The sequence below is a fragment of the Ptiloglossa arizonensis genome, chromosome 2, assembly GCF_051014685.1.
Source record: "Ptiloglossa arizonensis isolate GNS036 chromosome 2, iyPtiAriz1_principal, whole genome shotgun sequence".
Classification (NCBI taxonomy): Eukaryota; Metazoa; Arthropoda; class Insecta; order Hymenoptera; family Colletidae; genus Ptiloglossa; species Ptiloglossa arizonensis.
In genome coordinates, this window is record NC_135049.1 from 33,111,934 (window position 1) to 33,137,053 (window position 25,120).

Below are 25,120 nucleotides of genomic sequence, written 5' to 3' on the forward strand. Positions count from 1 at the left end.
ATCCGTCGCGGGCCAGCCTAGTTATGTTCTCGATCGAGTACAGCAAACAGTTTCTGAGCTATCGTATACTCAAGTCGAACCGGTTCAAGTACATCTGACGATACGAACTCGGACCTCAGTGATAAAAGGGTGCGCGCGCTAAGAGCGATTGTGTGTATGCGAGGGTACTGTGTTACCGTGGGCGACTTGTTGTTATCGGTTGGTTCGGGAAAACTTGAGAAGATCGAGAGAAGGGAAAAAGGGATCGGCCCTTGTGCTGGCAAGACCTGGAACGTCTTGTTCGCGATCGTGACCGATGCGCGAATCGCTTTCTCCGTCGAACGCGTCTCGAGGAAGCGAAGAGAAGCGAGGAACAGAGTGTCCTTCGAAAATCGTTGAGCAAGACGAAAGTTTCGAGGGCACGAGACAGCAAAGTGGTTTCAACGACGGAAGGTTCGAATCGATAGCGAGACCGGATACAGAGATTCGAAATAATTAAAACAAAAAAAACAAACAAACAAACAAATAAAAACAAAAATAAATAAAACAAACGACACCTACCGTAAACTAACCTCCGAGATTTCATAAGTGGACGAAAGACGCACGAAGGGCGTCCCAGAGCGAGGCTTTAAACCTTTCAGCGATACGATCGGGCAAAGAGAACACAAAATCCGCTCGTAAATTCCTCTCTCTCTCTCTCCCTCTCCCCCCTCTCTCTCTTTCTTTCTTTCTCTCTCTCTCTCTCTCTCTCTGTCTGTCTCTCTTCTTTCTCTCTCTCTCTCTTTGGCGGAGGAGAACACGGCCACCGAGTTTCCACGATTCTATTATCGGGGTATTAAACGGGCTAATTAAAACGAGCGTCCAATTAAGAGGACCGATCGCGGGGAAATTTGCACGTCTTTGGTCGAATTAGCGTGGTCTAAAAAGAAACGAACAACCAACAGGAAATAAAGATGATCGTTTACGTTCCGGGTAGAATGCCAAGCCACGTTGGTCCGTACGGCGCCGCTCGTTACCCGGGCACCCTGCTAGGAGCGGTCCCGGGTTTTTACAGCCCGATTTCCGGTTATTCGATCAGCCCGAACTCCAGCTACTGCGGGAACCTCAGCCTGCGTCAGCAGCCGACGCTGGACCTTCCGGTTTGGCCGCGAAGGATGCCGGTCGAGGAGGAACTGGGAGGAACATCTCCGTCGAGCGCGTTGCCTGGACTGGCCGTCACCCCGGGTGGCCTGGCGAACGGTGGTCCGCCGAGTCCTGCGCACAGCGATTCTGACGCCTCCAGCTCCAGCTTGGAACTCGGGTCCATTCGCCGTGGAGAGAACGCCCAACTCAAGTGCAGGTAAATCGCTTTACAATTATCAAACTCGATTACCGATCGATCCTATCTACGGAGTATCCTACTGGAGGACGAAACTTGGCTCCGACGCAGCGCCGGATCCACCGCGACGCTTGCGAAACTCCGAGCTACCGAATCTCTGCTTATTAGGAACCGATTCGCCGGACTTGGCTCCTCCTACGAATGTGCGCGCGAAAGGACGCGACACCGTACCTTGTCGCTCCATAAGCGTCGTTCGGGCGTCGCTTGCGAATGTTTCGTACTTTCGAGGTGTGGAGGAGATTCGAGGAAAGTTTATCGCAAAGCTAATAATTTCCGCGATACGAGGATACCAAAGTATCAGAACCGTAATCTTTGTACCGTCGTGTCGCGTCGGATCTATGGATGCAGAGAATCGGTAGACAGTAACTTCGCTACAGAAACTGAACGTTGCCGTTCCAAAAAAAAAAAAGAAAACATTTGTCCTTTGAATCGTCTCCGCGCTTCTGCTATTACCATACCGATGGTACGAATCACGATACAAAGAGACTGAAATATCTATTATCGAAATACTGTTTACCTTGACGCTGCAAGGTCGCACCGAACCGACCAACAGGTACGGTTCGATGTGCTACGTTTCGTCGTTAATTTGACGACGTGCGTCGTTCGTATCGTCCGTTCGGCAACGTAGTTTCGAATTCTGTTTCCTTGCGGCGTTCTCGGTCTACTGTTTACTCGAGACGCGAAGCAGGATCCGCAGGTACCTACTGGCGCCGTTGTATCGCCGCGTCGAAACCTTATCTAAATTGAGCGCGAATTTTCTTCCCGTCGTTCGCGGCCGATTCAGCCGAAATGCGTTTATCGAGCGTTTTCCTTATCGTAAACCGAGGATCTCGATGGAACGACCAGCTCAGCGTTTCGTCGAGCATCGATCCTCACCTCGTATTCCGTTTGCAATATTCGAGTCGACGGAGAAACGCGTTGAGAAGGTCGCGGATGCGTTTCCGGGCGAGTCGCGGAACGAAACCGCGCCACTTCTAAATGACGCTAACTTGTCTCTTGTCAAGTGCAAGCGAATGCGAGTGCAAGGCGGTCGCGGAGTCGCGTCACGCGTCGTACGTATTCCGGTTGCAACCAGTTTCCCGTATCCGCGCTCCCCCGGATCCGACGATGTTTCTAAAGTTCCCAGCTGCAGCGTCGTAGCCCGCCCCCACCCGCGTCGCGTTCCAAAGACCATCGCGAGAAACGACCGCGAAACCGAGCGACGACAAAGTTCCTTAGGGTCTACGCGGAGTGTCAGAGGTCGCGTAAACGTAACCGCGTACAACGAAAAAAGAACGACCCTCGTCGATTTATACATCGAACGTTTACGGACACGGAAGAAAGTCACTGTTCGATAACCGTACGAGAGGCACGACGTAGGATTACGCGCAGGGTGCGTGTGCCATTCGCGGGGGCGCGTCGCCCTCTCTTTCGAATCGTCCAACATTTCGCTCGGCGACGTTCTCGTAGACGCGCACGTGGCTACCGCGTGTTAGACTTCTGAACCCGAGCAACGTTCTCTTATCGTCGAGGAAACCGAAATACGTGTCCGATCTACGATCGCGCGCAAACTTCCCGCCGTTTTCTCGAACTTTGCCGAACGACGTATCCTCGAACGCGACTCGCGGATCTTTAAATTTGCAAACCCACTCGTCGCGAGTACGGTATCTCCCGCTTAATTGTCGCCTCCCTGAAACTAACGGAGTCGCTCCCACCACTGTTGTTTTTTTCAGTGCGCGCGACCATTCGACTCGTGCGGCCAACGATCTCGACCGAGAGCGATAAGATACGTCGACAGGATTGAATTTTATCCACCGATGAGAATTTACATTTTCATATTCGCGATCGTACCTTCGGTGAAGTTCGCGCATTGAAAACAAGTCCGAACGCGATCAACGAATAAATAATTACAAATATTCCGAGCGACCGTTCTTATCCGGAAAACCGCTGATAATACTCTCGTCACGATACGTAACGAAAATGTGAAAAATGTTGTTTCGCCTTTAGCGATTTCGAGCACCGATTCGGGAATAATTCAGGGAATAATTGCGAACGATCCCTTTGGCAACGATTAACGAGGTAGCACCGTAATTCGCAAACGAGCGCAATACCGCGGAAACGTGATTCGCAACGGAGATACTTCGTGCGTAGAGAATTTAAAAACAACTCGGATCGTTGGAGGATTCGGTAGGGGATCGAATCGAACGGTCGATCGATAAAATACCGTGACATTACCTTGATCCGTGACTTTTGTGTTGTCGGTAGACACCGATTCGTGGAACACGATGCCGTTGACTGGAACAGCAACTGGTGTCAAGCGACGCCAATTGCACAATGGCCGGAATTGGTATCAATTGGTCGGTCGAACGGACGTTCTTGACGCAAATCACGCGTCGATATTTCAGCTCGGACGACGCAGGTCAGCGCGGCGCGGCGCAGCGCGACGTGGAGCACGGAGTCTCGGCTGTATTTACGTGCTGAATCTGGCTCGCGTGACAACGTGCCGTTCGATCGTCGCGACCACATTTAACCCTGCAAAAATCGAAAAGAAAGGAAGAAACGGTCGAGTCGATTCCGTAACTTGCGAGAACTCTCGAAACGATCGGTTCCGCGGTTTGTTCCGCCAAGTTTTGAGCAAGGATGCGCACGCGAGGACTCTTGGATCGATCAGAATGCAACGTTCGTTCCGTCGCGCGTGTCGGTTATATTTAGAATTTCTCGGTAAATGAGCGACAGGGGAAATAAGTGGTATAAATAGATCGATCGACGGTGAGAGAATGGGAGAAAGATTCGAGATATTGGCTTTAAACGATCGCAATCTTGCGAACGACCCGGGCGACCGGATCGATAAAAATCGAGCAAAGATCGGTACCCTTAAACGACTATTTTCGAGCGATCGTTGACGAGTTGGATCGAGACTTTGCCGGAAAGACGAAGCTAACTTGCATCGTTGCGATTGCAGATGGCAAAATTGTGGCCGATGGTTCACGTCCTTGGAACAACTGGCGGGACACGTCGCGCGACTTCACGCTGCGCCGGGACCACGAGGATTGTTTTATTGCGGCTGGGAAGGATGCGCGAGAGGTGAACGTGGATTCAATGCTAGGTAAGCGTTTCCCTCTTTGACGATTTCGGCCCATCAGCGAGTACCAGTTTCCGAGTAGACGTCGAACGGAGCAGCCATCGAAAGAATAGCGAAAACGATTTCACCCGTAGATATCGATAAATAACAATGTTCGATCTTACCTTGTCTTTGCTTCTGTCCTAGATACAAGATGCTGGTCCACGTCCGAACGCACACGAACGAGAAACCGCATCACTGTTTCCAATGCGACAAGAGTTTCAGCCGAGCGGAGAATCTGAAGATACACGCTCGTTCTCACACTGGCGAACGACCGTACGTTTGTCCCGTGGAGGGCTGCAACAAGGCTTACTCGAATTCCTCGGACAGGTTCAAGCATACCAGGACACACGCCGTGGACAAGCCGTATTGTTGCAAGGTTCCGGGCTGCCCGAAGAGGTACACCGATCCCTCGTCCCTGCGCAAACACGTGAAAACGTACAGACACTACGTAAACAACAACGACAAGGTCCAAGAGAAGAGTTTCGACGAGAACAATTCCCAGGAGAAGGCGAGGTTCGACGCAATCGTCTCGCCGGAGAAGCAGAGCAGCAGTACTCACTCCGAGTCGGACAAGAAGGACAGCAGCATCGAGAGCAGCGTATCGGGATCGAGCCCCAAAATCAGCTACAGCTTCGAGGAGCAGAGGAGCTTCGTCGAGTGGAACAACATGTACAATCTGCAAGAACAACGCAAGGAACAGGATCAGATCATGCCGAGAAAACCGTTCGAGCAGGACGTCAAGATTCATCCGAGAATCTACGACGAGAACTACATTATGGCGGACAAGATTCGAGCGAATCCCATGTACGTCTCCAACAACGCGATGATCGGCGAGAGCCAGCCGGTCGGATCGCCTCGGACCAGTCCTCGTCACGTTCCGGACGCTTTGCCGGCCCGCATCGGGATGCAGTCGACGCCCATCAAGACCGAGGAATCCATCGAGCAACCGAGCAAAGTGTGCACGGTCGATTACAGGAACATCGAGTCGATCGTCAACAGCACGCCCTGCAAAAAGGAGAACAACGCGTTAGTTTGCGAGCCGGTGAGGAATTCTGTGATAAAACGAGCGGACGATCTCAAAATGGAGGTCGAGCAAACACCGATCAAGGAGGACGTGTGCAACGACACCACCGACTGCTGTTGCCGTCGCAAGTGTTGCGTGCACAGCAACGACAACATCTTGGAGAAGACGAAGATCCTTTCGGACCTCATACTCAAGGCGCAGAATCCTCTGTTCAGACACCTGCTCGGTTCGGTGGATTTGCAATACGGGCTGCAGAACGTGTGGAGCAACATCGTGGACACGAACAACACCTGTGGACAAGACCTCCGGGTGAAGAACGAAAACGTCGTCGAGATGGAGCAAGATCTACCTCTGGATCTGACGGTCAATAAGTAACCGAACCTTCGCGAAATTGTGTCGGGCATTATACGTAGTTCGATCGTTGGCGATCCTCTACGTCCTCTTTCAGATTCCGAGGCTGGCCGTCCCAAGCTACCCGCCGTGGTCGGTGGTAAACGTTCTCGGAGTCGTCCCGCGATCGATACCTTTTACTCGTCGCGCGATCGAAACTATTTTTCAAATCTAAACGCATTCGTTGGTCGATCGCTGCCGGCGGGACGACTTCGAGCGTTCGCGAACCGCGTAAACGACTACTCGGACCGCGGTTGGTTTCTGCATCCGACGATTCGAATTCTTTAACGCGCAATTGTCGAGAATGCATCGAACGTTTGAGGACCGGTATCCGTCGATACAGAAATTTACTCGATCGCTACATACTAACTCCTTAAGACCAAAGCGGATAATGGAGATCGACATCGACATCGACATCGACGAAACGTACCGGTGAGAAGAAAGATCGATCTTAGCGGGAAAGCTATCCGTTTTGATTAGACTGCGAAACCAAATATATCGTAATACGTTCTAATAGCCGTCGAAGAAGAAACAGTTTGAAACCGAACGAGATTTGCTCAATGTTAATTCGTTAGCGACACCTTTGGTAACTTAATCGCGAAGTCTCGGATCTAGATATGCGGGTGGTTCGATCAATCGCTAAGAATGGAACGATCATCGATGCGCCTGTACATACATTCGACTAAAATGGTTGTACACGTCGCATGAGAATTCGACGTAACATTACGGTAGAAGAACCTCTGTATAATAACGCCTTCGAGAGATCACGCACGGTCGAAAGAATCCCGGTATTTTGTACTAAACGCCTATGTATAATATGTATATAAAGATATATTATGTATAAGATATAGTCATCCAAAAAGTTAAGACGTGTGGAGGAAAGTATGTGCGCATCTGATGAGAAGAGTGTGTTTAACGACATGAAGCTATTCAATAAAAGCACATTATTTATGTAAAAATTGTTTATTCTTCTCTGTACACAACAAATACCTCCTTACCTTCTTCGGTATCTGAAATATAAACGCGATTCGACAACATTTTCGTTTGTTTTTCGAATGTTCCACTGGAAAAGGTAGTCAATCGTTTTCCCGTTTACAGCCATGTAACGTGTGGAAAAATGATCACAATTGACGACGTTATTTTCGAGGCGAACAAAGTCTTCGATGGATATGTGTGTGTGCGCGATCGACAATAGAAAAACATGAACATCGCCGGATATGAAACAGAAACAAAATAAATATGGCACCGAATATCAAAGGTGCAAAAAATCCCTCGTTACGTCCGTACCGCGTCGAAACTCTCGCGAGTTTAATACAGACGGCAACAGCGCACGTATCGTGGTAAACATTTTTATAAGACAAAACATGGATAATTTACAAAGCTAAGTATAATTCTCACGATATATTGTGACTCAATAAAAGGTCCGACATGCCCTCTTTAATGATTTTCAAACTTTCTAGATCAGCGTTTATCGTCGATATAAGTTGTGCCATTCCCTGTTGCTCCATCGTGAGGTACTGAAACAAGCGAATAAGAAAGGAAATGTTATATACGTGTTTTCAAAGATGTTGTTGGTTCCGAAATATCATTTCTCGCATACCGCTTTTATATCGTCCTGCGCTATAGGGTCCATCGCGTATCTCTCTTGGTTTTGCGTGTCTATGTGACTTCTCATTCTCAACTGAGAAAGCATTTCGCTAATTCTACCTTTGAATTGAGTCGGTGCGCTAATCTGCGAATGCATAGCTTCGAATCGACGCGTCAAAACTTCTTCCTCCGGCTGCAAAGACAATCCAACTTTTCGCGTAATTTCCTGACGCACCAATACCTTACAGAAAAGATAAAAATGTCAAAAATTAACAAAACTGTTCGAAGTACGGTAATACGCACGCACACACGCGCGCGCACACGCACACTTACTTGCAATACCCGATGTTGAAGTTCTAGCAAGGTTCTTCTATGCTCTTTAAGTCTAGCTTGTATCGCCGTGTGTTGTCTTTGCAATTTCTGTATTTCCTCTGCCGCCATATCCAGGAAATTTCTATGCCTGGTTGTTTCTTCCTCTTGGCACTTGAGCCTGTGTTTCACTTGCTGGAAACCGATCATCGGCACTGGTATATATAGTTCCGGATTAGGATTATCCAACTGAGCCTGTTTCCATAATCTAGGGTCGATGGAACAGGGCGGATTGTCTAAATATTCTTTGAGCTGAGCAGGATCTAATTTTACTAAAGGTAATATATCTTCCACGCCATTTTGCACTAATTGTTGCTTCTGCATCGGTTGCGACAAGTACGCGACCAACTCGTTGGCAGGAATTTTTCTTGGAGCTCCTGTGATTCCTTTTTCGGTGACAAAAATGGTCACTTGACTCTTCTCCTCTCCGACTGCTTTCATATTGTCTACCGTTAATGCTAAATTGGGTTTATTTCCTAGAATATTATTCATAAAGCCGATTAATTGCGCTTCACCCTCTTTGATATCCTTCTTCTTCTTATTAAAACAGAGTACAACTAGTCCGTCGTTGTTGTCGGCCTCGGGCATACGACTATAACCGATGGCCTTGAATCTACATAGTGGGTTTTCTTGAGTAAGATCAATAGCCGGTGCGTTCATGGAATAGTAAGTTTTTCCTGTGCCCCACAAAGATTGAAGAAGATTCCATCTAGCAATGATATTATCGCGTTCATCGTTGTACAATTGACAATTGAAAACTGCATTATACAATGCTTCCGATATAGTATAAACAGTTTGTTGCTGTAGTTGCTGTTGTTGTTGAAACTGTTGCGACTGTTGAGGTTGCGTTAAACCAGTTCCAAAGCCGGAAAATCCTGTACCTGTGTAAACAAATTAACGTTAATAAACGCTACGTTAATAAATCAAGATGTAGCTCCATTGAAACTGATCCGTACCAAAACCACCAAAACCAGTAGTCGTAGTTGTGGTTGTCGGTTTCGTTCCAAATCCACCAAAGCCCGTAGATGTACCAAAACTGATAGAAGGTGTACTCGTAGTGCCAAATCCCCCAAAAAAGGAGGGTGCCGATGTAGTTGTTGTGTTTCCAAATCCACTGAAACCACCAAAACCTAACGAAGATGTTGTCGTGGTGGTTCCGAATCCACCGAAACCTGTCGTAGGAGCCGGTGTGCTGCCAAAAGTTGAAGTTGTACCAAATCCAATACCGGTCGAAGCAGGTGTGGTACCAAAGGCCGAAGTAGATCCAAATCCACTGGTAGGAGTGGTACCGAATGCAGGTGTAGCACCGAAACTAGTTGTCGACGTACTACCAAAACCGGTAGCAGCCGGTGTTCCAAACCCAGTAGCAGTACCAAATCCCCCAGTTCCGGGGGTCGAAGAAGAACCAAAGAGACTCGGAGCCGAAGTTGCCGGCGTACTATATCCAAAGGATGGTGTTCCGAATCCTGTCGAAGGATCGGTTCTCGAATGATCGGAACATTTGTACTTTTGAAAAATAATTACTAAGAAATTTTTCCATAGTTTATTTATTAAAATATACAAATACAGTTATGATTCATATTGCGAAGATAATCGAATTTGAACGTCTAAATATAAAACGAATACATCGCACCTAGTATCGATGCGTTTGCATTAAATACATGTATTACGAAATATTGTAGTGCGCGCGGAACGTGAAATTATGCAATCTTCGTACTATAAAAATTGGTTTTTGTTTGCATCGGTCTGAAAATGCTTCGAACAGAAAAACTAACAAATGCCAGAAATGTCTTACATATGACCGCGACAATAATTTGCGTTTCATTCGTCCGTAGAATTTATTAATTGCAAGCATCGCGAATACGTTAAGTAGATTGGAAATATAATTTTTGTATAATTCAAATTTTCTGGAATCAATTAAATTGTACGTCATCGTACGTTGTGTAATAGAAAAGATCAGAATCATGTTGCACGTAAATCGACAAGATCAGGTACGAGTATTACAATTATTCGCACAAGTAACAAAAAATAAATGGAACAAATATCGAACAGGATGGCAACTATGGGCAATTCATGCGCAAGTTATTAAAGATTGCCACGATATCTGGCAGAAAACTAGTACTCCGTCAAGCAGATGGACCTAATGTTTCCGCTACAGAATTTCTTAACGAGTTTGGTACTACGGACTTAGCAATTGGGGTATATTTTGCAAACATTTGTAACGTATTACGTACAGTATATTATTACAATAAAATAAATTCTGCCATAATATACTAACTTTTTTGAAGGATGTTACGGCCGAAGTTATGATAACGACAGCAGGTAAAATACCAAACGAAATGTATTATTTCGACGCCACTCCTCAAGCCTCAATGGCGCATACAGAAACAAACGTAAACTATAGCGAATCTGAAAGTCACTCGTCCGTTTTAGTCGCTTTATTAACCGCGCTCATACTCATATTATTTATGTGCTGTATCACGGCGAGTCTCGTAGCTAGATCGAAAAGAAGACGAAAGTTCTTTGGAAAAGCTGAATCCGAATGCGAACCAGGATGCGCCGGTATGAGTCAGCCTCTGCTGAACAAAATTTCAGACTCTACCAATAAAACGAGCGTATGTTCTTTGAGAGATTAGAAGAAGTTGTACGGTACGAACTTAGACAGAGCGTGGAAATACTTTGCAATAAAGACGATACACTCCAAAGAATAAGATCACGCAAACGATTATGCAAATGACAATAAATTGTACTCCAAATAAGAATCTACATGATACAGCATATTAGAAATTGGAGTAAATCGTCGAGCCGACGTCCTATAGATATTTCCAACGATACGTTTCGTAACGTCTACAAAGTAGTACGGTAGCGTACGTACCAATGGGACATAATGAGAGCAGCATGATTGTGAAAATATCCGAAAAAGTCACATGTAACAGGAGGAAATTCGAAATGCGATATAACCTAAAAGAAGTCGACGTACCTGGTTTCACTGGTGTCGCAGCAGTGGATGCCGTGGCACCAAAACTAAAGGCAGGAGCGGGCGTCGAAGTTGCCGCTCCGAATGCCGTGCCAAATGACATCTCTCTAATTGAATCGAATTCCCCGCACGACGGAAACACAATTTACCGCGCGCGCCTTACAATTTCGTATAAACGACAGTGCAACGAACATGGCGACCGATATGCGCCACGAACGCAAATTCCCCCTTATGCGCAGACCTCGTGTCACATGACGCAACGGAACATTTTAATTTTACAAACTGTCACAATACACGTTACAAACTCGCTGTTAAATCGTAATCGAGTTTATTTGACTTATCTTTTTAATACAATCGTATATTCATTTGTACTACATATTTTCGTAATCGCCATATGTATCTACGATGTATTAAATATACGTATTTCTTTAAAGAATCGTTCGTGTCAGTTCAATGTCTCGAAGAGACGAAGAAGTCGGTAAACTTCTCGTAAAAAGTTGGTCATTTTAACCGCGGTGGCTCGATCTCTCGATATCGAGCTCGAAAGCGGAGCATCGTGAGCACGAACGATCGATCGAAACGAGAGCGGGAACTTGTTCGATGAGCGCAGGGTTTTCAATAACAGATACAATATTTGAATTTTTAACGAATTTTATAATTTAAAAACTTAAAAATAAATATATCTCCATATTCTAACGTACATATATATGATACTTTCTTTAACAGTTCGATAAGACTATATACGTATACATATGTATCAATACGTGTCTACATAGACATCTATAATGATACATATGTATATATAGTATAGTAATTGCAGTCAAGCGCTGTATCCGCGAGACAGTAGATCGAAGAAGTACAGTAAAAAATACCATGGATGGGCGCAACGATGACGATTACGCTAAAAACGATTCAACAGAAACATTCGTAGAGTCTTTCTAAACACCATGTACACGTAGAGTGGCGAAATTGAAATGCACGTACGAAAAACTTGTGCTTCGTGGCTTATCCAATCTACGTTATACGCATACATAAATCATCTTGTATACCGATAAAGTTTGAATTGCAGTCAAATCGCATTATCCTCTCCTCAATAATGTAAAGCAGTCCTCGAGGCTAACCTCTCGAATAAAGTATTTTCCGAATATTTCTTTTTTTGGAACGATATCTCGAGTTTCGACCAAGACGTGACGTCGACCAATTCCAAAAGCATATTCGTAATATTTTTAAAATAATTTTTAGGGAGAGATAGAGATACAAAGAGATAGATAGATAGAGATAGAGAGAGAGAGAGAGATCTCTTCCGTGATTCTGCGGTGCGCGCGGCAACGAGCCCCGGTTTCTCCCGGTTAGAAAATAAGAGTCCAAAGTTCCGTGGGGAATTGCGCGCGCGTGTACATTTAATGCTAGTTTCAGAAGAGAAATGTACGACAGAAAGAGAAACAGAGCTTTGTCGTGGGCTTTTTTTTTTTAGCCGTTCGCACGTGTATATTGCTTTCGTCGTCCTAATCGACGGGACTCTTGCGTTTTCAGCCGACCTGGTCCGTTTCTAGAAAGAAGAATTGAAAAAAGCGATAATCCTTCGAACACCATGGCGGAACAAGCGTTCAGATTTTATTTTGACCATTCATAAATAATTGCTTCGGTCGGCCCGAGTCGATCTTTCGAGTCGTAAGACCGAACGAACAAGCGCGATCGAGCGTGGTCCTAAATCGCGTCGATCTACCTCATCAAGACTCCCAAATTATTTATGAATGGCGCAACAGTTGAAGCGTTTAAATCTCGTTAGCACGTGTAGATAGATACTCGTTTGTCCGCGATCGAACGTCACCTGTACGCGATGATCGCCAATTCTCGCGCGCCGTTAGCGTAGAGAGTTTTCCGTGCAATTTGGGAGCAGACTTCATGAGGTTCGCATCGACTCGCATATTCGGAAACGACCAGGTGGTGCAATTGTCTAACGAGATTTAACTGCAATTGCTGTAAATCATGCGTGAATGTTGATGCAAACTCTAGGCCCGAGAGAGAAACGAACGTTCGCGATGTCCGTAGCAACTCGAAGAGCGATCGGACGCTGTTGCATCTGATCGTCGCGCGGCGGACTGTGTACACGATTCGAAATGTTCCCGGTGAACCGAAAAAGATTCTTCTCTCTCTTGTTTGTTCGTTTTTGGACCCGTGCGAATCGTGGGCGAAAAATTCACCGTGCTCCGGCTCGATCGCGGTTCGCGGCAACGAAACGCGCGACCGAGTTCGGTGTTCCGCGTAAAGTATTCGAAAACTAACGATCGGTAAACATTTCACGAGGCGTTTGGTCCGTGTCCGCGTAAATCGATTCTTCGGTGCGCAAAACTCCGATAAAATTGCGCCTACTCGTGACTCGTCCGATAAAATTTCTCTGTACAAATATATCGTGTAATAAAATCTCGATAATCGGCAATGTCTGCAACTGTGCGATAAACTCTCGAGGTAACGAAAATTGTCGTTGTCGATACGAGACCGGCGCTCAACATTCGTAGGCCGGTTTTCGATCCGCGATTAAGCGATACTTGGCATCGAAACGTTCCACTACTCACATTTAGTTTACGATCATCTCTACGCATACGCATACGTGTTACTCGATAAATGTACACATACATTCAAACATTTATACGTTTAGACACCGAATACATTGACACGGAGGAGCGCGCGAGGAGGTTTTCGTTCCTCGGTGCGAGGTCGATGCGCCGTTTTCCTCCGCGGTTCGATTCGAAAAGTGCGCGATCGAGTATACGCGTCGAGTATTCGCGTATCACTCGGTGAAAATAGAAATTTTGCGAGCGAGGATGGTAGGTTGCGCGAGATTCCGTAGGTTCTACCAGGGAGTCGTAAAACCGAACGAAGCGGTATATAGCTTTGTCCATGTGGCTAGGTCCCAGGTTCCGTAAATTCGTAACCGATTCCCGGCCCGCGGGTCTACAAGTACGAATCCGAGAACTCCAAGTCGGAGGCAGAAGCTCGAGACGATCGCGTATAAACAGAAATGCCCCCACCGATTGCGCTGTCCGAGGTGCCCTCGCCGGTCACGAAGTCGGCCACGATCAGCGAGTCCTTGGCCAGGTTTCCGCCGCCGCCCCCGCCCCCGCCCCCGCCGCCCTTCGACGCGTCCCGTTCGGCGAGCATCTGCTTCAACGCTCTGATCTTCTCTTCCTTCTGGAAAAACGAGTGAACGGAAGGTTCGCGTTTCGAAGAACGGAAAGGGGACTCGCTCACCGCGGCGATCAGCTTCTGAAGCTCGGCGTTCTCGCTGACGAGCTTTTGGTACTTCTCCTCGTCCTCCTTGGACACGCCCACGTCCGGATTGTACTTGGACTCGGCCTTGTCCTTCGGGTGTCTGATCACCTCGATCATCTTCGGGACAAAGATCAACGCCATGCTCAGGAAGCAGCAGAAAATGATGGCCAACGCGACGAAAGCGAAACTGGCGTCCTGCTGGCTCGCGATTACCATCGTCACCGGCGCTGTGATCAAACAGAGGACGACCACGTTGTATATCGACATCCCGACGTATCTGGAATCATTGATCTGTTTAACTTTGATGCTCCTCGTCTCGTACGCCAGGAACAGCCCGAACACCAGAATGATCCCCTTGTAGCTGTAAACCAAACCTGAAGAACGAACATCGATCGTTATTATCGTTATTAGGAGACGGGAAGAGAGGTGGTTGCGCGGTGGTTCCCTCGCGACGAACTCACCGAGCCAAATGCTGTTGTGCACGCTCTCGCAGTGCTCCAACTCGGGGCTGATCCGCGCGTCGTCGTCGCCGAACGGGGACGACTCCATCGGGAAGGTCTCGATCTTACGCTGTAGAGGGTCGAGCACCTGCCAGGAGACCAGAAGCACAATGTCCATCGCCAACAATCCACTTACCATCGTGTACAGCTTCCACGGTTGGATTTTCTTCTGTATGGACGAAACTTTTTGTTTAGCCATGAACAACTAAAAAGAATCGAGAATACGTTAAAGACCAGGGTCGTACGAGCAGGATCTGCCGAACCATGCAGGGGCGGTGCAGACTGCGTGTGAGAGACTAGAAACAGTTGCCACGTGGTTAATCGTCGAACCGATTTAGCCAAAGCGATTTAGAATCGAACGACCGACGCCGTCGGTCGTTTCGTCTCACCTTCGCCTGATCGGCTTTCGTTTTCGTCGTAAGCCTGTGGACCCGCCACACTTTGCTAAACATCGCGCCGAACGCCAGGGTGAAACCCGTCGACAGCATCCAGGCTCTCGCTTGGCAGACCGCCGGGTACTCCCATTCCGACACGAATCTACCGTCGATGCCCAAAAGGAACACCGAGACGAAGCACGCTATCACGCCCACCAGCATTATCGTGTTGCACACGGGATGGGACGACATGATCACGCTGCGAGCGAACAAGACGCGTACAACCAACGTGGAAACGCTTTCCTCTCGGAGAACGCTTCGACCTTGCTTTACGGACGTTCTTCGAGAACAGAGTCGAAACGCGCCCGACGAACGACCAACTGACGGTACCTTCTCTGCCGGTTCCAGATATTAAAAACGATCAGTCCAACGGCTATCGCGATCCCCGCCGACGATATAGTCCCCATGCATATGAACAGAGGCAGCGAGACCGTCCTCAACACGGTCCTGACGATCGTCCGGTCCTGCGGCACCTTACCGCCGATCCAACGTTCCATGTTCCTCCACGTCAGATTGTCGCTCTGCGTGTCGTAGTATCCCAACTTTACGTACTTTCCATCGATCACCTGCTCGATTTGGGTCAACGCGATTCTGTCGCCTTGCGAGCTGAACGCGACGTATCCCTGCGGACAAGGTGAATCGATCAGAGATCCGCCGCTCGAAACTTACCCTCCATTCTATTTGTTCGAGACACGTACGGAGACACCCAGAAATTGAGTGGAATTGATCGCGGAATATATTTCGTCGGCTATCTCTTTGTCGATGTAGGTGAAGTTCTTCAGACTCTTTCCCTGTTTGCTCAGCTTCTCCATTGTTTTGTTGAAAGCTGCGATTTGAGGGGCGGTGGAAGAGGAGGAGCGGGACGAGGAGGACAGGGAGGGCGAAGGAGGCGAGGGAGGAGGGGTGGAGGAAAAATTCGATCAAAGCGGTCGAATTCTTTCGCGACTCTTAATCGAGAAACAATCGGAGTTCGTACCTAACGCGACGGACCAAACCGCGTCGTAAGCGAGGGGTGCCTCTTGGTATCCTTCCGGGTACCGGTTGTTGTCGATGTCGTAACCATCCTCTTTCAGCATTCTGTTCAATCTCTGTCGAAAGTCCTCGGAGGTCATCCCGCTGATGGTCGTGTCGTTGTTCTGGTTCCACATGAGAGCCTCCGTGGTCAAGTGTCCCTCCGCGGCCTTCCTCATCTCGTCCTTGGTGCAGGTGATCCCCTCCTTGTCGAGATTTACCTCGAACCAATTGTCCTCGTACCATCCGATGAAGAACCACACGTAACTCTTGCCGTAGAGATTCTGATGGTAGAGCTCGCAGAGCACCCGTCTCGCGGCCACCACGTAGAACAGCCCGACGATGATCCTCGCGTCCTGGCGACGCAGATTCCTCACCGCGTCCGACGGATCCGAGAGAAAGCTCTGACGGGTGACTATCTCTATTCCGGCTTCTTTGCAACGGGCTTCCAAATCCTCCACGGTCTGTCGAAGAACGCGTCGGTCAGTTCGCCCGGTCCGAACCAGCGCGCGAAACTTACCGATATGAACACTTCTTCGGCTTGTTGCAAGATCGCCACTCGAGACCAACCGAACTTTTGCAACAATTTGATCCTCGTGGGATTGTGGACCGTGGCCGACGGGTGGGTCCTGAAGAGGGTCGGGAACCTGTTTCGATCGGAGAGCGCGGGCGACGAGGCACCGTAGCACAGCTGAAAAGAATCACCAACGTAATTACCTGGCCACCGGACCGAAAATAGTCCCCGTGGAAAGTACTCACCACCACCAAGTTCCACATTTTCGCCGCCTCGGCGACGGTGGTGCAGACCGTACTGCATCCGGCCAACAGCATCAACTTGTGCGGCTTGTAGTACAACAAATTGTACATCACCGAAGCACCGAGTCCCGGCTCGCACTGAAACAGGCGCGCGAAATAGTCGAGGACTCGAGAAAGTCTTAGGTTTCTCGTAAAAGTTTACGAAAGCGTTGCTCGGTGTACCTCGCTATCGTTCGAGTGGACCTTCAACGTGAAACCGGGTAACAGGTTCTTCTCGCGGTTGACATCGTCCAAGGCCAGATTCACGGCCGGCATGCAAGCCTGTTAAACGGGAAACAAGTTCGAAAGAAGAAAGCGATCTTCCTCGAGGATGGGGAAAAGCAAGAAAAAGTGTGAAAAAAGAGAAGCGACGCAGGGTCGAGCTCCTGGTCGACGTTGAACGGGCGATCGTTACTCACCTGGCCACCCTGCCACCCACCCTCTCCCGCAATCGGGAATATGCCACCGATGTGCAACACATTGTCCCCGTCGTCGGGCGGTAACGAACCCTCGATCACGGCCGTCCACGTTACGATAATCGTCAGTAGCTTCAGCATCGCGCGGCTCGGGAGATTGTTTCGCGTACCTGGCTAGAAACGTATCAGACAAAACGGTCTCTCCGTTCCCCTTGTGGTCTACGACACGCCTCGGCGGCACGACGCTGAAAATCCTACTTTCGTTGCGCGTCGCGTAGCCATCGTGGTCGTGGTCGTGGTCGTCGATCGTTTACGCGAGTCGAGGTAGCGGCGACGATCCCGCTTTCGTCGAGCCTCGCGAAGATCCGCGACGTTCAGCACCGTGTGTCCGCGTTCTCCATCGTTCACCGGACCTGTACGCTCCTCCTCGCGCGCGCAACACCCCGCGAATTTAGCCTGCGAATGGATTCAACGAGCACGGAACGCGTTCGCGCAAACTTCCTATTGATTTCATCCCGGCTACCGAGGATCGTAGTGGGGATAGGGCGGCTCTCGACCAGAAAATCAATATACAGGGTGGCTCGAAACGTACACACCGCGACTCGAGAAATAAACTACGTCCGAAACGTATTACGAGTGTTTGCTACTCTTTACCGATAAACCTACGCGTTGCACGACTACACCGTACAATCCAACGCTCTTTCGAATCGCGTTCGACCGTTCTCGCTGGGTATCGAATTTCTGGATTTCGAACGGTGCTCGAAGGTCGTCGATCGATCGATCGCGACTTTGCGTCCGGTGGGGCGCGCGAAAGCTTCGTTCGATCGAGGAGATCCTTCGGGGAATTCGCGTCGCGCGAACCAAACTCCCGACCTCGAGAAAGATCCGCGATTTCGCTGCGCAACCTGTGCCTCGGAACGGCGAGTCCAACACGGACGAGGTACGATCTATAGACGTTGCGAACAATGCTTTTTAGCGTCGCGCGAATCAGAGCCAAGCTAGACCCCTTACCGTTTCAGCTTGTTTGTTTCGCTTCCGACGTAATCTATTGGGCGGAAATAAAAAATCAGCGCCGTTACGCGTAGGAATTAGAACCGAACTCGTCGAGAATCGATCGACGGGTTGCGCGTAAATGTGGTACGAGCGACGAAAGCTCCGTTTCGAGAAACAGTGAGTAAAATTAAGTCGTAACGATACTTTGAAATTCGTAACCCGAGCACTTTCCTTCGTTTCCGTTTCCCACGAAACTTTCCGCGCTCGTACCAATTATACGAGTAAATGTACTAGTACGTTTCGAATATTATTTTATTTAAAGCGTACTTAAAAAGAATATACACACGCAAGAAACTTTAGAGCGTATCGATCTTCACCAGTTTCTTCGTCCCTGTCCAATTCAAAATTCGAAATTGGGAATTCTCGTCGGTTACTCTCTTGTCCTCTGGTTTTTTAAAGCTACGGCGACGTACATTGTTTTATTCGCCGTACAGATAGGTTTCGTAGAGGCAGGAAACTACCTATAAGGGAGAAGCTATACGAGTTGTTTGCAAATTTTGGTCTCCCGATTTCTAAAAATGGGCAAATACATTTACAAAGAGAAGATCAATAGCTGTAAACTGTTTGACCATTCCTCGTTTTCACTCTCGTTGTTTCATCGGGAGTATTCGGTTTCTTTTTCCTTTTCCTTTTCCCTTTGGTTACCGCTGTGTCTCTTCGGGCATCCTTTGAACGTCTTTGCTGTCGCTCCGTCGAATCATCTGGATGGGAAGAGAAGTTCAATCGAGTGATTTTAAATCGAAACCACAAATGCTATGCAACGAATACGTAAAATTTCTTTTGATACGTTACAACTCACCGTCTTTCGTAACTTCCAAATCCGTTGTTTACATTCGACGAATTCATGGAAGAATTTACAAGAAGAATTACAAGGTTATTGTCGCTAATAAACGAACCAACGCCGGTTACGTAGTCAAAGTTAACCAACGTTCAACGTCGAGCCAGTCGAAAACGAAAACACGTAGAAGCACGTTTCTTTCGTTTACAGCTTCCAACGGGCACAATGGATATCTCTGCGGTTAAAAATACCTTCATTTTTCGTTCATAAGAACCAAATCTCTGGTAACAACGTCCGTTATACTTATCTCGCATTTCGAAAAGGGTACTCGTACTACTTTTTCGCGCAATCCCCCGATTATTTTGGTAATAATCGGAGTCGCGCACGAAACGTAGCACGTACCTCGAGACACAGAAATACCAACCTCGTAAAACATCGCTAATTTGGACAACCACCGATAGGTTCGATGGAATCGGAAACGATGCCTAGGGACGAGTCTTGGTCGTTTCGTTTTCTTAACGACTCTGGACGTACACGTGCTGTCATCTAGCGGAGACCGGACCGAAGTAATTTAGAAAGTTTGATCAGCGTCGCCAACGGAGAAACGGCCAAGTTTGCAGAGAAACAGTTTCAACGCGCGCGCTTAGATGTCGCCGTCGATTTTTTCTTCGGGGGCGCGAAAATCGCGTCGTCGAGACTCGTGGCGCCATCTAGTTGCAAAAATGGAAACCATTTCTCTACAAACTTGGACGTTTTACCGTAGATGGCGTTGCTCGAAAAATCGGTTCGGGCGTTTTTTCGACGAACGGTCGTGTCGGCGCATCGCCCGGTTTCTTGCTAAATTTTCGTAATTTTACGCGATACGCTCCGCGGAGTCGACGCGATCCGCGATCATTGCACGAACGATCGTTTACGGAGAATTCCGAGTTCGGCCGTGTTCGAAATTCGAGGGAAAGAACGGGGGAAATGAATCGCGCAACGAGTCGGCATTATAATTTATTTGAGATTTAATAATAATTAAAATAATAATGCGGTAATTATCGATATCGGTAGCAGTCTACTAATTTGCTAAGAAAGCGACGGTATACACGTTACAATGTTTTACATAAATTAAAATAACGATCGACTTTCTTTACGCGCCAGTTCGCGGCGTCTGTTCACGTGTATACTTGCACGTCTGCGACCGATGCGACCGTGACTTTGCAACGGTGCGCGCGCGTCGTTCACGGTGTTCGTTCTCTCGTTCGATGATCGACGGTAGACTCGAGTACACGCTTTTATATAATATTTCATATACATTATGCACTTTTATTTATAAGTATATGCATTTATAAGCGCGCAAATATATTATGCACGAGATCTCTCGGTGGCTGTTATGCAGCCTACAGGAACATAAAACTCGATTATCTATCGTTAAAATTTATCGTACTTGGCTAACGCGACCTATCTACACGATAATCTTGCAGAATTTCGAGGTGTCTTGACTCGATTGAAATATTACGCAAAGAATTCTTTCGTCCTATCGGCGAAAGAACCGGGGATCGGTCTCTTTCGTCGATACGAGACGCGTTTTCTCGTTACTCTTCGAAAAGTGGAGATTGTCGATAGCTTCCTTGTACCATTTCCCGTTCGAGAACACGCGCATCGTGAATGAAAAACCATTCGTCTCGAACGGAACGCGGAAATAGAAAACGCTCTACCGTAGACTTTAAAATTAAGAACAGGTACCCGCGAGAAGAATCTTCCTCGCCTCGATCGGAACGACGCGTGCGGTATCACGCGCTTCCTCCTCTCTCTTTCTCTCCGTCTCTCTCATCGACGAACAAAAGAGTTCGTTCGCGGTCGTACACGGTGGTACGCGACGCGTACAACGATCGAAAAATATCGTTACGCTACCGAGCGACCCGTGTCTCCCGAATGATCGCGATCGCGTCGGAAGAGATTTTTGTAAATTTCGAAAAATAATTCGTCCCAAGTTGGATATTCTGTAAATGCATCGTATATATGTATATATATATATATAGAAATATTGATTATCTCCGTTTCGGATATTCGACGATCGAGCTGGTCGAAAGGGTAACGCGATAGAATCTATTTATCGAATTCGACCGCCGGTCGAATCACCGTATCACCGGTGCTCGTGTTTGCTAATTCCTCGATGGGATCTCGAGCGCGGCTCTTTACGTTTATCGAACGAAGCGTAGAATTTTTCTCTAGCAACTACAGACGATCGACACGTTTCAACGAACGCGTTAACGTTTGGTCGATAATTTCGTCCGCGATGGAAAACGTTGGTTACTCCGACCAGCTCGAACGAATCGGTGAGCGAGTGTGCAACGAAATCTCGATAGAAAAGCGAAGAGCGACGCGTTCCTCTTCGTTCGGAAGCGTGTACGCGGGTACGTTACAGTTTAGAGGAAAGAACACGCTTATCGGACGCGCATATTTTCTCGCGGGAGCGTGGTCGTCGACGAGCCTCGATCGGTTCGAACAACAGCGTTTACAAAAATTGAGCCGAGACGCCTGTTCGACGATGCGATCGCGCGTACGAGATCCCTTCCCCTTTCATCGAAACGGATCGCACGGCCATTTGCCCCCGTTCGACGTCGCGCAGCTTCGCGGGAAACGAGAAAGAAACGGAACGAGCGAGTCGGTTGCCAGACCGCGAACGGATTCTGCGAACGCGTCCGGAGTTTTAGGCTTTCGCGGACGAACGAGCCGGCCGAAAAGGGGCTTCGTCGAGAGCGGAGGAGTCGCGATCGGAAAATCGAGGCGCGTGGAGTGTACAGCGTCGAGTCTAGAGCGTACAGTGTACAGTGTGGAGCTCAATTTTTAAATATATTTTACACTTTTATTACAAAAGGAGCGCATTTTCGTAACCTCCCCGAATGCCTAACGTTCCCTCACGAGATATATATATATATATATATAGAATAATGTACCGTGTATTTCCGCGTCTCACCGAAAGGGAAATAATCGAATGTTTGCGGCGAGAACGCGATAGAATTGTTGATCGTACAATTTGGGAAACGCGGTTTCGCGGCGACGCGACGTTACGCTCGCGCGGAAGAAAAGACGGAGGCGAGAGGAAACAATCTCGCCGAGAGAGATTGCTCCGCGTTGTCCACGCGACCGACAATCTCCTCGTACCCCTCCCCTCTCCCCTCCTCCTCCTCCTCCTCCTCCACTTCTTTCTCCTCCTCCGGCAACCTCTGAATCTCGCGAATTCGATTCGCGACAATGGGCATCGCCGAGAGGACCGCGGTCGTCTTAGAATAAAATCGCATTACGTGTATCACAAGTGGTTGAAAATATCGTCCGCGTGTCCGGTTTTACGCGTCCGCGTGCTCTGCGACGCGATTCTCGAGACCCTAGAAGTAAATATCACACGGAGCGACGAGAGTTCCCGAAGGAAACTCGCGAGAGCGAAACGATCGGTCGAGAGGGATCGCCGTCTCGAAATAATTCCTAGGATACGGTTCTCAGGAGGTAGGGGTGTTCCGTTCAGGCGTAAGACTGATCCAACGATATAGCGATCTTGTTCCCCTTCTCGACCCAATTTCTCAAACGTCCCCTCAGCTCCTCCAGACTCTTCGACTTTGCCTTGTTTATCCTCTTGTACTTGACGTCTTTCGGCTTGGTGACCGATCTGTGATTGCTCATTACCCTGTTGTACGTGACCTGGAAACGATCGAGAGGAAGAGCGGGATCAGCGAACGACACCGGATCGAGCCAGGTTACGCGGGTTTCGGAGGATCTCGTCCGGGAGGGTGTTCCCGTTACCGAGAGGAACGATCGACCGACGAGTTTACCTGCGCCTGCTGACTCTCGTCCCTCGGCCTCTCGCTCGGCGGTGAATCCGCCTCTTGAGCGAGTCTCTCGAAGCTGCCGTAGAGATCTTGAAGCCTGCCCTTCCCGTTTCCCAAGTTCTTCGTCCGTCTCTCCTCGCACTCGGAGTTCTCGGTCGATTCCGACGGGTCCTGATTGTTCTCGCTGTCGGCGTCCTCCTCGACCGAGTACACGGTCTCCAGGATTTCCGGCCTCCTCAGGAACCCGTTGCATCGTCGCATCGACGAGTATTTGCTCGAGGGCTCGACCGCGTCCGAGACCGATCGAATCACCGTCACGTCGGTGATGTTCGAACGAAACCTGAAACGAGAACGATCGAACGCGCCTTTAAACTTTATCGGACTACCGACCCTTCGAGAGCTTCGAGGGGCCTCGAGGATCCTCGATGTCCGTTGTTTTTCAATTTTCGTAGCCCGATAACGCGAGAGCTCGACGAAACGAGTTCGGACGGGAAGCTCGCCGTTCAACGGGGATCGTCCCGAGTTTACGGACGCTCGTATCTCCCGTGGCCGCCGCGGACCGAGCGAATATTTCGAATCGAACGTTTCGAGCGGTGCTCGTGGCTCGTACCTTATCGAAGAACAGCGCGGTCGCGCTGCTTCGACGAGCCGAAAAACCCGGCGGTTCGATGGAAATCGTTTCCCGGGAGATTCGCGCGCTCGAAAACGATTTCCTTCGTCACGGTCGCGGTCGTCGAGCTCGCTCTCGAGATCGGCTCGAGGGCGCGACGTTCGCGAGATAGGGTCGAGACGGTGCATACCTCGGGGGCGCGAGGTCGTCGGCAGCCTCCTCGAGAACGACGGCGCTGTCGCTGTCCCCCAGGCTGTCCAATCTATCGAGGGCGTCGCAAGGTGGCGAGTCCCTGGTGCCGGTGCTCCTTTCCGCCAATCTGCTCTGCAGTTGTCGAATCACCCTCTGTTGTCTCAGAATAATGGACTCGCGTTGCGCCAGGCTGGCCTCGATCTCCTTCTGCTTCCGGCAGAGCCTCGACTCGAACAGCAACAGTTGCGAGGACAAGGTCCGGAGCTGCTCGGCCTTCTCCCGCGTCAGCCGGGCCACCAGATCCTCCTGAAACGAGGACCGTTCGGTTCACCGTAAACGTTAACGAGTCGTCGCGCGCCATCGACGTCGCGTTCATCGATAATTCGCGTCGAGGGAACTTGCCTTCCTTCCGGTGTACGCTCGCTCGACGACGATCGATCGCGGTGGCTCGTTATCGACGACCAGTGTACGGAAAACGCTCGTCGTGCGTGGATTTTTTCAGGACCGAGAGGAAAATTGGCGAAATTGCGTTCGCGCTCGCGTGATTTCGGGGCTATCGTAATTGGGCGGAATGGATCGCCTCGACGAGCAACGCGGTCGCAACCGCACCTCCGACCCACGCGTCTTCGATCCGACCGTAATTCCGAATTAATTAGGATCGCGGAGAGCCCGCGCAGACCGCGTTGCGTGGCTCGCATCGCTCGCTCCGTTTCTATTTCGCTTATCGACGATCCGAGAAGAACATTGCCGATGCGGTTCCCCGGAATACCCGTGCGAACGCGATCTTCGAATCCACGGCAACGGTTACCGCGAAACGGTAACATCGGTCGCGAGGAGTTTCGTAATTTTCGTAGCTCGGTTTGGTGCGCTGCATCGGGAAAATTCGAGGAAACGTTGCGCGGAGAGCTGGCCGAGGATTCCCGCGGCGATCGAAAGTGCGAAAGTGCGAAAGTGCGAAAGTGCGAAAGTGCGAAACGCGAGGAGGTTCGAAGCTTTCGGCGAGATTGCGCTCGATTCCGTATCGGTCGAACTCGAGGAATCCTCGGTGAGCGAGTTTGGTCCTCTGGCAATTTCGTACGAAGCGAATCGGGGCCGGTAAACGCGCCGGGACGGAGTCGAATCCTCGGGAATTTCGATGTCTCGAAGCGGACAACGAGCCAACTTCCGTTAGGCCTGGTTCGCGAGGCGGTCGTTGCGTCCAATAACGGGCCACCGTGTCGCAATTAAACGCTTCTCGCGCTGTTTATCGGAACGTCGAGGTAACTCGGTCTCCCCCGCTCGGTTCTTCTCTCTCTTCCGGTGGAGGATCTCGCTCGGCCGCGAGTCTCGCGTGTCGAGCACCGCGAACCTTGCGAATCCTCGACGACTCGCCGCGGACGGAGCCTCGTTTACGTACGTTACGCGCGACCGGAACGTTCCAACGCATCGACCATCGCCGCTGC

The 25,120-nt window shown here is 49.2% G+C and overlaps 5 protein-coding genes and 1 long non-coding RNA gene across 8 annotated transcripts in view; 2 read left to right on the forward strand and 4 right to left on the reverse strand.

Moving 5' to 3' along the window:
- The first annotated feature begins 290 nt into the window (after positions 1-290).
- LOC143143894 (uncharacterized) lies at positions 291-6,847 on the forward strand. The gene is made up of 3 exons (XM_076305752.1): positions 291-1,318; positions 4,299-4,442; positions 4,605-6,847. The coding sequence occupies exons 1-3, from the start codon at positions 933-935 to the stop codon at positions 5,857-5,859; spliced, it is 1,785 nt and encodes a 594-aa protein (XP_076161867.1). The 5' UTR covers positions 291-932; the 3' UTR covers positions 5,860-6,847.
- On the reverse strand, positions 6,825-11,004 carry Nup54 (nuclear pore complex protein Nup54). The gene is made up of 5 exons (XM_076305751.1): positions 10,811-11,004; positions 8,787-9,296; positions 7,795-8,711; positions 7,475-7,702; positions 6,825-7,391 (listed from the first exon to the last, which is right to left on the reverse strand). The coding sequence occupies exons 1-5, from the start codon at positions 10,908-10,910 to the stop codon at positions 7,269-7,271; spliced, it is 1,878 nt and encodes a 625-aa protein (XP_076161866.1). The 5' UTR covers positions 10,911-11,004; the 3' UTR covers positions 6,825-7,268.
- Positions 9,795-10,466, forward strand: LOC143143589 (uncharacterized). The gene is made up of 3 exons (XM_076304978.1): positions 9,795-9,821; positions 9,883-10,029; positions 10,119-10,466. Exons 1-3 carry the CDS (start codon positions 9,795-9,797, stop codon positions 10,464-10,466), a joined length of 522 nt encoding a protein of 173 aa, XP_076161093.1.
- Positions 11,005-11,116: 112 nt separating the features above from the next.
- Positions 11,117-18,360, reverse strand: Gaba-b-r1 (gamma-aminobutyric acid type B receptor subunit 1). 3 transcript variants are annotated; one of them, XM_076305750.1, is made up of 12 exons: positions 17,240-18,357; positions 17,004-17,102; positions 16,785-16,919; positions 16,546-16,716; positions 15,991-16,489; positions 15,713-15,840; positions 15,345-15,637; positions 14,970-15,213; positions 14,542-14,785; positions 14,060-14,454; positions 13,840-13,999; positions 11,120-12,356 (listed from the first exon to the last, which is right to left on the reverse strand). In XM_076305750.1, the coding sequence occupies exons 1-12, from the start codon at positions 17,375-17,377 to the stop codon at positions 12,337-12,339; spliced, it is 2,526 nt and encodes an 841-aa protein (XP_076161865.1). In that variant the 5' UTR covers positions 17,378-18,357; the 3' UTR covers positions 11,120-12,336. The 3 variants fall into 3 exon arrangements, with proteins under 3 accessions (XP_076161863.1, XP_076161862.1, XP_076161865.1); XM_076305748.1 differs by having other exon boundaries at positions 11,117-13,999; positions 14,542-14,749; positions 17,240-18,360; XM_076305747.1 differs by having other exon boundaries at positions 11,117-13,999; positions 17,240-18,358.
- A 167-nt stretch (positions 18,361-18,527) lies between these two features.
- LOC143143895 (uncharacterized) lies at positions 18,528-19,499 on the reverse strand. Its single transcript, XR_012991285.1, has 3 exons — positions 19,089-19,499; positions 18,820-18,990; positions 18,528-18,750 (listed from the first exon to the last, which is right to left on the reverse strand). It is a non-coding gene; the product is annotated as an uncharacterized LOC143143895 (long non-coding RNA).
- A 2,927-nt stretch (positions 19,500-22,426) lies between these two features.
- Positions 22,427-25,120, reverse strand: part of LOC143155113 (uncharacterized) — a 64,686-nt gene continuing 61,992 nt past the window's right edge. The window contains exons 3-5 of the mRNA XM_076327472.1: positions 23,677-23,984; positions 22,880-23,216; positions 22,427-22,748 (exon numbers count right to left, since the gene is read on the reverse strand). Coding sequence (XP_076183587.1) covers positions 22,572-22,748; positions 22,880-23,216; positions 23,677-23,984 — 822 coding nt within the window. The 3' untranslated portion in view covers positions 22,427-22,571. The remainder of the gene's footprint in view (positions 22,749-22,879; positions 23,217-23,676; positions 23,985-25,120) is intronic.

Excerpts from the sequence above, each read along its gene's own strand:
- LOC143143894 (XM_076305752.1), top strand. The coding sequence starts at position 933 with ATGATCGTTTACGTTCCGGGTAGAATGCCAAGCCACGTTGGTCCGTAC. Across the intron at positions 1,319-4,298 it reads AACGCCCAACTCAAGTGCAG|ATGGCAAAATTGTGGCCGAT; the intron begins GTAAATCGCTTT and ends TTGCGATTGCAG. Across the intron at positions 4,443-4,604 it reads GAACGTGGATTCAATGCTAG|ATACAAGATGCTGGTCCACG; the intron begins GTAAGCGTTTCC and ends CTTCTGTCCTAG.
- LOC143143589 (XM_076304978.1), top strand. The coding sequence starts at position 9,795 with ATGTTGCACGTAAATCGACAAGATCAG. Across the intron at positions 9,822-9,882 it reads ACGTAAATCGACAAGATCAG|GATGGCAACTATGGGCAATT; the intron begins GTACGAGTATTA and ends AATATCGAACAG. Across the intron at positions 10,030-10,118 it reads CTACGGACTTAGCAATTGGG|GATGTTACGGCCGAAGTTAT; the intron begins GTATATTTTGCA and ends ACTTTTTTGAAG.
- Nup54 (XM_076305751.1), bottom strand. The coding sequence starts at position 10,910 with ATGTCATTTGGCACGGCATTCGGAGCGGCAACTTCGACGCCCGCTCCT. Across the intron at positions 9,297-10,810 it reads TGCGACACCAGTGAAACCAG|GATTCGGAACACCATCCTTT; the intron begins GTACGTCGACTT and ends ATCCTTCGACAG. Across the intron at positions 7,703-7,794 it reads TTCAACATCGGGTATTGCAA|GTATTGGTGCGTCAGGAAAT; the intron begins GTAAGTGTGCGT and ends CTTTTCTGTAAG.
- Gaba-b-r1 (XM_076305747.1), bottom strand. The coding sequence starts at position 17,377 with ATGCTGAAGCTACTGACGATTATCGTAACGTGGACGGCCGTGATCGAG. Across the intron at positions 17,103-17,239 it reads GTGGGTGGCAGGGTGGCCAG|GCTTGCATGCCGGCCGTGAA; the intron begins GTGAGTAACGAT and ends CCCGTTTAACAG. Across the intron at positions 15,841-15,990 it reads GGTTTGGTCCGTCGCGTTAG|CTTTCAACAAAACAATGGAG; the intron begins GTACGAACTCCG and ends CTCAAATCGCAG.